Source organism: Bombina bombina, chromosome 6 (genome assembly GCF_027579735.1).
Source record: "Bombina bombina isolate aBomBom1 chromosome 6, aBomBom1.pri, whole genome shotgun sequence".
NCBI lineage: Eukaryota > Metazoa > Chordata > Amphibia > Anura > Bombinatoridae > Bombina > Bombina bombina.
Window position 1 is genome coordinate 1,070,262,298 of NC_069504.1, and position 12,069 is coordinate 1,070,274,366.

Consider the following 12,069-nt stretch of genomic DNA (forward strand, 5'->3'; position numbering starts at 1 on the left):
AAGACTGCCCCTTGAAAGGTATATTAAGTAATTTGGACTTAGAAGTAACATCAGCTGACCAGGATTTTAGCCACAGCGCCCTACGTGCCTGTATGGCGAATCCTGAGTTCTTAGCCGTAAGTTTGGTTAAATGTACTACGGCCTCCGAAATGAATGAATTAGCTAGTTTAAGGACTCTAAGCCTGTCCGTAATGTCGTCTAGCGTAGATGAACTAAGGTTCTCTTCCAGAGACTCAATCCAAAATGCTGCCGCAGCCGTAATCGGCGCGATACATGCAAGGGGTTGCAATATAAAACCTTGTTGAACAAACATTTTCTTAAGGTAACCCTCTAATTTTTTATCCATTGGATCTGAAAAAGCACAGCTATCCTCCACCGGGATAGTGGTACGCTTAGCTAAAGTAGAAACTGCTCCCTCCACCTTAGGGACCGTTTGCCATAAGTCCCGAGTGGTGGTGTCTATTGGAAACATCTTTCTAAATATTGGAGGGGGTGAGAACGGCACACCGGGTCTATCCCACTCCTTAGTAACAATTTCAGTTAGTCTCTTAGGTATAGGAAAAACGTCAGTACTCGCCGGTACCGCAAAGTATTTATCCAACCTACACAGTTTCTCTGGTATTGCAACTGTGTTACAATCATTGAGAGCTGCTAAGACCTCCCCTAGTAATACACGGAGGTTCTCCAATTTAAATTTAAAATTTGAAATATCTGAATCCAATCTGTTTGGATCAGAACCGTCACCTACAGAATGAAGCTCTCCGTCCTCATGCTCTGCAAGCTGTGACGCAGTATCAGACATGGCCCTAGTATTGTCAGCGCACTCTGTTCTCACCCCAGAGTGATCACGCTTGCCTCTTAGTTCAGGTAATTTAGACAAAACTTCAGTCATAACAGTAGCCATATCTTGTAATGTTATCTGTAATGGCCGCCCAGATGTACTAGGCGCCATAATATCACGCACCTCCCGGGTGGGAGATGCAGGTACTGCCGCGTGAGGCGAGTTAGTCGGCATAACTCTCCCCTCGCTGTTTGGTGAAATTTGTTCAAATTGTACAGATTGACTTTTATTTAAAGTAGCATCAATACAGTTAGTACATAAATTTCTATTGGGCTCCACCTTGGCATTGGAACAAATGACACAGATATCTTCCTCTGAGTCAGACATGTTTAACACACTAGCAATAAACTTGCAACTTGGTTATAATCTTTTTTAGCAAAAACGTACTGTGCCTCAAAGAGGAACTAAACGATTAAATGACAGTTGAAATAATGAACTGAAAAACAGTTATAGCATCAAACTTTAAAACAATACAACTTTTAGCAAAGGTTTGTTCCCATTAGAAAAATAACAATAATTAAATTTGACATAAAAATTACAGAGCAACGTTTTTATTCACAGTCAATATAAAATTCTCACAGCTCTGCTGAGAGAATCTACCTCCCTCTAAAGAAGTTTGAAGACCCCTGAGATCTGTCAGAGATGAACCGGATCATGCAGGAAATATAAGAGTAACTGACTGGAATTTTTTGATGCGTAGCAAAGAGCGCCAAAACGGCCCCTCCCCCTCACACACAGCAGTGAAGAGAAACGAAACTGTCATAATTAAAACCAAACAACTGCCAAGTGGAAAATAATGCCCAAATATTTATTCACTCAGTACCTCAGAAATGTAAACGATTCTACATTCCAGCAAAAACGTTTAACATGATAAATACTTATTAAAAGGATTAGTGACTTTTAACAGAGTAGTTCCGGTGAAATACCATCCCCAGAATACTGAAGTGTATACATACATGTCATTATAACGGTATGGCAGGATTTTCTCATCAATTCCATTCAGAAAATAAAAACTGCTACATACCTCAATGCAGATTCATCTGCCCGCTGTCCCCTGATCTGAAGCTTTTACCTCCCTCAGATGGCCGAGAACAGCAATATGATCTTAACTACTCCGGTTAAAATCATAGTAAAAAACTCTGGTAGATTCTTCCTCAAACTCTGCCAGAGAAGTAATAACACGCTCCGGTGCTATTGTAAAATAACAAACTTTTGATTGAAGTCATAAAAACTAAGTATAATCACCATAGTCCTCTCACACATCCTATCTAGTCGTTGGGTGCAAGAGAATGACTGGGACTGACGTAGAGGGGAGGAGCTATGTGCAGCTCTGCTGGGTGAATCCTCTTGCATTTCCTGTTGGGGAGGAGTTATATCCCAGAAGTAATGATGACCCGTGGACTGATCACACATAACAGAAGAAACGTGTGTTTCGGTTTCAAAAGCTGTTTGGGATTTATTCCTTACAGTAATATTTAACTGCTTAAAGGGATAGAAATGGTCAAAAATTAAATGTGCATAGATGCGTTTCAATTTGAAATAGAAGCTATTTTTGCAGTGTACTTTCATTAGCGAAAATGCTTCTAGCAAAAGTTATTACTGTTTTTCTGCGGCATACGCACAAATGCTGTGAGGGCCGGTGCACCAGTATTCAAACACCACATCTTCTCACAGTCAGCAGTGGCTTGTATGACACATATTAAGTCTTTAGAAGCAATACGCACCACCGCCTGTTATCTTAGCATGCGTGGTGTTTGAATACTGGTGCATGGGCCCTCACAGGATATGTACATATGCCACAGAAAAACAAATAACTTAATAGAAGCGTTTTTGCTGATGAGAGTATATTGCAAACCTGTTTCTATTTCAAATTGAAATGCACCTATGTATATTTTATTTTTTACCTTTCTATCCCTTTAACATACTTTAACAAGTATTTTACTGTTCTGACCTTTCCTAAGTTGAAACTATCTTCTCTTTTGACTATACACAATCAATAGAAAGTACCGCAACTCACTGAGTTATAAGGTGCTTGTGCCGACCAGGGACTCTATGTCCCCATATGATATAGCAAAGAAAAATAGATAGTCAACAGCACCTATAGAATTATATCCTCTTTATTGTGGACAGATTAAAACAATGCAACGTTTCGGGCAATCCCTTTAACGATGCATGCATAAGTCTTATGAATGATTAAGGGGATTGCCCTGAGACGTCGCATTGTTTTAATCTGTCCACAATAAAAAGGATATAATTCTATAGGTGCTGTCGACTATCATTCCCTTTTGACTATGTAATGGCTGATGTTTCACAATGTAAACAACCTAATGTTGGCTACATTTGTCCCCTCCAAATTCAATGTTGTATATTTAACAAACATTACCAAACATTTCACATTAATGTTGGTAAATAACTGCTAACATTACTATTATCCAGTATTGAATGTAACATTCTAATAATGAATGTAATAATCAGTTATTCAAATATAACATTTGACTGTTGAATGTTTAAAGTTATATTCAAAATGTTAATATTTCTACCACCAGGATGTCTAAATACACATATTCACTAATCCCTAAATTGACTTAATAAACATGTTCCATACCTTCCATGTGTCTCGAAGGTCTGTGTTGTTGTAAATAAAGTGGCAATTTTCATCCTTTGGAAAGACATCATCTCCAGGCTTACGTTTGGATAGAAGGAAAGTAACATGTTAATACAAAACAAAATAAACATGCCAAGAATACAGTCATTACATTAAAATATTGTTGCATTTATTTAAGATACCCAGACCTTAAATTCAATAGGATAGTGGATGATAAACAGATCCATGTAATCCAGTTGTAGATCCTTCAGGGATCGTTCCAGGGCCGGACGAACCATGGGAGGTGAATGAAAATTGCACCAAAGCTGCAAATTGGGATTTTTATTAATAAGAGGAGATAAAGAAGAAATTGTGTGTTAGATTTAAAATAACTATACAAAATATTGAAGTTATCCAACATTCTGATAAAGTGAAAATGAATAATGGAAGGGAAAATGTATTCTTTACTTTATACAGCCTGCTTTTAAAAGGGATGTTCTAATTTTAAAAAATAAATGTTTTAAATGTATAACATGTAAGGTTTGCTTTACTGATCCTATCTAACTATGGCCTTGATCACAATCTATCTTTTTTATCTGGGTTTTCGGGTGGTGATAGGCACGTAACACGTTTCAAATTCAAACCAATCAGAGTTGCAGGTTTTCCAGTGTTTCTCAGACCCGAAAATGCATGGTTTGCCAAAAAAGGCCAAATACTTAACAATGTGATCAATATATTTTCGTGATGCTTGACAACAGTTTTTCATCACCATTTTGTACTTTCAAATTTGACATCTAAAAGGTAATTGATAAAGTGCAAATCTGCCCTTTTCTACATATTAGCAAGTATTCCAAGATGATTTGTAATATTTCTATTATGTTGCGCAATACACTCTGAAGTAGCCAAATATGCCATTTTAGATGTATATATGGTCTAGATTCAGGAAATCCATGTTCATTGCTATTATTTATGCCATTTGAACTGAGAGCGGGACAGACATTTATTAAAGTGATGGTAAATCCTAGCGTTTGCGAAACGCTAGGATTTACCATTGTAACAAATAAAGGGGACTTTAATTCATGAAGTATAAAATACTCAATTCTGAAAGCCCCTTTGTTAGCAGCGTTCACTACGCTGAGCTGCTAAAGGCAGCCCACGGCAGAACACTATTTAGCTGAGAAGTGCTTAGCTTGGCGCCGGATTTTGTCCCCTTTATTTGTTACAATACAACGTGAAAAATGGGAACAGCACACCTTAATGGGACAAGTGCACGATAGACCTCAGGACGCTGCCAAGTCTTGTAATAAATGTATCAAAGAAGCAAGGTCTCCAGCACTATAAAAAAAGTTTAATGGCACAGTTAGTAGCGACATTTCGGGGTCACAGCCCCTTATTCATGCTTAAAGCATGAATAAGGGGCTGTGACCCCGAAACGTCGCTACTAACTGTGCCATTAAAGTTTTTTTTATAGTGCTGGAGACCTTGCTTCTTTGATTATTTGTTACAATGGTAAATCCTAGCGTACAGAATAATGTTATATAATTCTGCACATAGTGCAGAATTATATAACATTATTTTAGCGGTAACTTCATAAATTACAAGTATTACCAGTTTTTTTAGTCTAAAGTTGGACTGCACTACAGGATCTACTTTGCGGGTCTTGGATTTTCAAAGCGCTATTCTTGGGCGTGCTGGCTAGTCACGACACGCCAGATCGCGCCATTGGACTGAATGTAGCTCGCTCCCGCTCTGGTCTGGCAGCGAGAGTGAGCTACATTCAGTCCAATGGCTACATTAAAAAAAAAATAATAATAATAATACAATTGTAATACTAATACTTTTTGTAACAAATATAAATTTTAAAATATATTTTTATGTCTACAATAAAAAAAAACAAAAAAAAAAATATTAATTTATATACAATAGTTAAAAGAATATGCATCATACTTAAAGCATAATATTTTAAAAATTGTAGATAAATTAACTATTAACCCCTAAACTGCCCTAACCTAATCAAACCCATACAGGTATGAGGTAATTAGGAGATTAAAGCCTAAACCGCCACCTTCCAATGCAAACTAGAACTACACTGACACCTAAATACCCCCCCTCTAAACTAAACTCCCTAAATTACATAAAAAAAATCTAAATTACAAAAAATTATAAAAAAATCCACCAATATACCAAACACATTTACATGCCCCATAAAATAAAAAAAATTATATATATATATATATATATATATATATATATATAACAAACCCCCCACTCTACAATACAATACCCATTCCCCAATTAGCAAAATCTAACTTAAAAACAATAACAACCTATCATGGAAAATAAAAAAAAAAGCTTATTCTTATAGGGGTTAATAGGATAGTACTTGCGGCGGGTATGTAGCGGTATAGGGGTTAATAGGATAGTACTTGCGGCGGGTATGTGGTGGCTTAGGGGGTAATAAAGTTGCATTTGCGGTGAGTATGTGGCGGCTTAGGGGTTAAAAGGATAGTACTTGTGGTGGTTATGTGGCGGTTCAGATTCCTCTTTGGCACCTGCAGGGCTATGAAATGTTCAGATGACCCTTGTGCAGTCATGTGTGAAGAATCCTTTCATCCCAGTTTGGCAGCTGCTGTAAAGCTGTTTCTCAAAACAAAGTAATATGATGCAGCTTGCAGAAGAGAAAATGTTATGTGCAGGGAAGTCTGCAATGATATGCATTTTAGCAAACTTCTTCATGTACTTTTAAGATGCACAAATATGATGCTTCCTAATCAGTGAACGATTCTACATTTTGATAGCCCAATGTGTAACAATAGATGTCTGAATATGCAATTGCGTATAATCCCTGACAAGGCACCATCAGGGAAAGCCCCTTAAAGGGACACTACACCCACATTTTTTTCTTTCATGATTCAGATAGAACAAACAATTTTAATCAACTTTCTAATTTAATTCTATTATATAATTTGCTTCATTCTCTTGATATCCTTTGCTGAAAAGCACATCTAAATATGTTCAGTAGCTGCCGATTGGTGGCTGCACATAGATGCCTTAAGTGATTGGCTCACCCATGTGTATTACTATTTCTTCAACAAGGTATATCTTAAGAATTAAGCAAATTATTGGAAAGTTGTTTAAAATTGTATTCTCTATCTGAATCATGAAAAGAAAAGAAAAATTTGGAGTTTAATGTCCCTTTAAGATTATGGGGTGGTTTTACATGATGACAAAATTGACTACTTATCTTTAACAAGGTAATTAATTTAAATATTTTTACTGCATTATTTTATAAATAAGCTTCATGCTCATAAACATATATGCTAAAAAAAATAAAATGTATGCATTAACCAAGGGTACTTTTATTATGGACCTTTAAGTGTTTAACTATGTATTTAATGTAAATATTCCGCATTCCATTGTTCGACACATAAGGGAATATGTTCTAATACACATATATATATATATATATATTTTATTTACATACACATATATATATATATATATATATATTTTTTTTTATTTACATACACATATATATATATATATATATATATATATATATATATATATATATATATATCAGGGACGTGCACTCATAGGAGGCAGGGGAGGCAGTGCCTACCCTGCCATATGTGGTCAAAGCTTAATTAAATTTTAATTAAAACAAAACAAAATGTCCCAAAAAAATATTTTCCCCCCATGTAATGCTATGGGGAGGCAAGTACAGGAACGCTTCTCTCCATTGCAGTACATGGGTCAAAGGAAAAGCTGTGCTGCAGCGCCACCTTTGTTCTGTCAATATATTAGCAGCAAAAATTAGGACCAATAGGAGGCACCCCTCTTGATGCCTCCTAGCAAGTGAAGGATATATAGATTAATCAGAAGGAGGATGCAGTGAGCAGGGTCATGTGACACAACTGGAAGCTGAGGTAACCTAAGAACAGATAACACCAAGCAGAAGAGTAAAGTAGTATTCTACATCTCTTGTGATTCACAAATTGTGTTCAGATACAGCTCATTAACAGGGGGGACAGTAAGTGAGCATAACCCAATACTGACAGGAAGACAAAGGGTCAATTCAAATTTAAATCCATAATTTAAAACCCAGAGTTTGAAGTTAAAGGGACTGACTACACCAAAATGTTTCTTATTTAAAAGATAGATAATCCCTTTATCACCCATTCCCCGTTTTTGCATAACCAGCACAGTTATATTAATATACTTTTTACCTCTGTGATTACCTTGTATCTAAGCCTTTGCAAACAGCCTCCTTATCGAAGTGCCTTTGACAGACATGCAATGTAGTCAATCAGTGAAGACTCCTAAATAACTTCACGGGAGTGAGCACAATGTTATCTATATGACACATGTGAACTAGCACAGTCTAACTGTGAAAAACTTTCAAAATGCTCTGACCTAGGAGGCGGTTTTCAACTGTTTAGAAATCAGTTTGAGCCTAGCTAGGTTTAGCTTTTCAAAAATACCAAGGGAACAAAGCAAATTTGATAATAAAAGTAAATTGGAAAGTTGTTTAAAATTGCATGCCCAATCTAAATCATGAAAGTTTAGTTTTGACTTTACTGTCCCTTTAAGTGTGCAGTGTCCACATTATTTAAATTAAAGTGTTTGACATTGAATATTGCTAAGACTCTCTTTTTCATGGTTTTTTGATTTAATTTGGTACAAACTCCATATATGTTATGTCTGTTCAGTCAGAGGATGCAGTATCTATTTTTATTTTTCTCTATGTCTCCATTTATTTAAAGACTGCTGTTAACTTGTAATTCACAAATCAATTGAAAGCTGTTGCATTGTGTTTTTAATATGTGCTGCTTTTATACAAGTTTATATTAATAAAAAGGAGATATGTAATTATTTCAGTTAAATGTTTTTAGAAATAATGCCACTGTAAAGTAACTGGTTAAACACATAGTCAAAAGGAGACATTTAAAATTATACTTTCATGATTGAGGTAGAGCATGCTATTTTCTTTTCTAGTTATTTATATTTTGAGAATTAGCATCAACTGTTACTGGCCCCATGTCAGCAAATCAAATTAGTTTTTTTAAGGAACATGAAAGTCATAATTACATTTCCATCATTCAGATAGAAATTGCACACAAAAAATAAATAAATAAACTTTCTATTTTACTTTTATTATTATGTACTTCATTCTTTTGGTATCCTTTGGTGTCCTTTGTTGAAAAACATACCTAAGAGGGATGTGCACGTGCGTTTCTTGAACACCATATTGCAGTAGCTGTGTTGGCAGTATTGATAACTTGTCCTTTGTGTAAAACTTGTATGGTAAATTATTTATATTTTTACAATACAGTAGTGAGTAGAGAAGAGATTGTGTATCATTCTAAGTGCTTAGTAACTGGCACTGTGCCACAGAATTGTGTGAGGAGTGTGTATGTGAGCAGAGTGTGTGTGGGTGTCAGTGAGCAGAGTATGTGTGTTTTATTCTCCAGGTAATCAATACATTTCCAATGAGCTGGTGCTTTAGTGCAGTGTTTCTCAACAATGGTCCTCAAGTACCCACAACAGGCCAGGTTTTCATTATAGCTGAATCAGTGCACAATTGAAGTAATCAGCTGATCAGTAACTCAGTGGTTACTAACTTGCTCTCACCCATCACCTGATTATGTCACCTGTGCACTGTTTCAGCTATCATTTAAACCTGCCCTGTTGGGGGTACTTGCGGCCCTCTGTACACGTGTTTCTCCGGCGTATCATATCTAGTGCCTCACCAGCCTCTGACCTCACTGATCTATATATACATATATATATATATATATATATTTAAACATTTTTTAGACAAAAAGTATTAGCGCAAGAGCGATAAATAGTGCACCACTTGTAATCTAGCACTTAATATTTTTGATGTGACCAAACAACAATTAATATTAGAAATGACAAAAGTGTTGCAGATTTCTGAGGCCTGATGACACAACAGGAAAGAGATTTGCACAATATTTTTTGTATTTTATTGTGTAAGTTTACTTATGCATAGTCTGATCTGGGGAAGAAACATAATTTTTACTTTTACAGCAGTAAAGGATGAGCTATATAGATTTCATTGTATTTACTTTTCTTTAACTGAGAATTCAGCTCCCTGATTTTTTCCTGTGTAAGCGGAAATGTCTCATTACCTTCCCAGTGTAGAAGATATCGCCCCTCTTCACTGTCCCATCTGCAATTTTTGCCTTTATTGCGCGGCCAACCTCCCGTTCGTTGCCATATACAAACGCGCAATCAATGTGCCGATATCCAACTTCAATTGCTATCTTTGTTGCATCTTCTGCCAGACTTTTGGGATACTAGTGAAAAATATAAAAGTGACATTAAAGGGACTTTTAGTCAAAATAAATACACAGATGAATTAAGTCTTCTAATGGAAACATATTTACAATATACATGTACTGGCAAAAATACTTCTAGTAAAAGTCATCACTGTTTTAGTATTAACATTTTTCTCTGCACATGCATGTGAAGCATAGCTAGATATTCTCAGTGCACCAGCATTTTATATACTGCAGCAGCTAAGAGCACCAGTGGGGCTTGTGTCATGTCAGCAATTAACAAATTGTGTCATTAGCAGATGGTGCAAGCACTTTAGGTTCTCTGAGAAACTGCTGTGTTTAAAATGCTGGTGCACGGTGCATACTTAAATACACTTTTGAAACCGCTATAACTTATTAGGAGCGTTTTTGCTAATACATGTATATTACAAAAATGCTTCTATTCAAAACTGAAATGCATCCATCTGGATTCCAATTTTGACTGGAATGTCCCTTTAATTCTAATTTAAAAACATTTAAAAATATCAAAATTGAATGACTAGACCAGTTATCCTTAAAGGGACAGTCTACACCAGAATTTTTATTGTTTTAAAAGATAGATAATCCCTTTAATACCCATTCCCCAGTGTTGCATAACCAACACAGTTTTTTTTAAGAGAGTCCAGGCATACAACAGGTAAACAATTACATACATGTGATCTAATACTTAGTGCTATTACAATAAAGGCTGGGTAAAAGATGCATGATAGACAACGAGTAAGATTTCAAAATTGCTATATCCTAAGCAGAATTGTATCAAGTTACAAACAAGTATGTATAAGTATATACTTAACATAGGTACAAAATGTTATTATGATTCATTTTAACCCAGATTTCTTCAATATTTGTTACCTGGACTCCCTCCCTCCTTTTTTTTTTTTTTTTTAACTAATTTAACTAAACAAAACAATAAACTAACTAAACAAGACACTAAATTAAATTAAACACCCCAATGTCCTCATAGATCTAGGAGTGAGTGCGGTGGTGATGTGGCAGAATAAGATCATAGCTACGCAGTTCTTAGTTAGGTATAAGTGATATGGTCAAGTGAGGATATTGTTCAGCACAATGAGATTGCAGTATAATCTAACTAAACAAATATGAGGTTGGTCTCTATACATTGTCAGAAGCGTGCTGCATTAAAAATGAAATAAAAGTAATCTGAGTAGTCTCATGCCTAGCTGCCAATAACTCGCCTATAAAACTTTAGCTGAGTAGTAAAATAGCTTATAGTTAGTCCCCAAGGGGCATGGATAATTTGACCAGAAGCTAATGTTACTTAATGTGTCAAGACAACTGTGGGAACTAACTCCTGAAGATGAAGGGGCACCAAGCAACTGTGTTTGTTGAGACTCACTTTCTAAAAAATATGACTGGTAAAAGCAACCTTGAGGGGGTCCTAATGTTAATTTCTAGGTCTTAACACCAAAATAAAAGAAAAACCCCAAAACTGAGGAAGGTCAGTATATAGGTTACCCAACTTTCTAAGACAAACAAGCCTGCATAATCTGTTAAGGTCTATCTAATAAGGCAGCAGAAGGAGGGGAGGACACCTCATTAACTGTTAGGTTTTATTGCTCAATAATTCAAGCCTGACTACCCTGATAGGAAAATGTATGCAGCAACCTAATCATTTCCGGGAAGTATGAATGGTGTATGTGGGTGCACAGACCATGCAGAATGATGAGACATATATGGATAAATATTAAGACAACAGTTTGCAGAGACTTTCTAAGAGTTAGCAGATGTGGTTTAAGAGATATTTCTAATAAAAGCACAATGACCATAATGTTATCTGCTAGAATAAATTCATTAGAGGCTTAACCCACAAGAAAATTAGGATATAGAAACAAAACATGATAGATATAGGGATGTGCAGAATTGATTCTGGACCCAATATACTGAGCTAAATTGCGGTGTAAACACTTGATCTGTATGATTGTGAGTATGAGGCTGGGCCTGTATAAGAATATTTATGGGAAGCCTAAATGTAGTAGGCTTAGTTGGATCCCTAAGGAGACAGACGCAATGCATTTAATAAACAAAATGGCTTCATTACACTTGAACCATGTCTGCTAATGGATTTTCATAATTTTGAAAAACAAACATATATTATGCATAGGGGGCGATCAGAAAATAACATATCTTAAATATCCCGGTATATCAAACATATAAAGATGTGGCTGAAAATGACTAGCATCTTTGAGTTTGATAAAAGACCCCACAAAAATTAAGAATACATAAATAAATAAAAATTATAACAACCGAGGAAAAAGAGGATACCAACAGTAGAGACTGTC

At 35.7% G+C, this 12,069-nt stretch overlaps 1 protein-coding gene across 1 annotated transcript in view; it reads right to left on the bottom strand.

Annotated features, from left to right (window-relative positions):
• Positions 1-12,069, bottom strand: part of LOC128664193 (aldo-keto reductase family 1 member C1) — a 79,436-nt gene that overhangs the window by 59,338 nt on the left and 8,029 nt on the right. The window contains exons 2-4 of the mRNA XM_053718957.1: positions 9,581-9,748; positions 3,635-3,751; positions 3,447-3,524 (exon numbers count right to left, since the gene is read on the bottom strand). Of these exons, the coding sequence (XP_053574932.1) occupies positions 3,447-3,524; positions 3,635-3,751; positions 9,581-9,748 (363 nt within the window). The remainder of the gene's footprint in view (positions 1-3,446; positions 3,525-3,634; positions 3,752-9,580; positions 9,749-12,069) is intronic.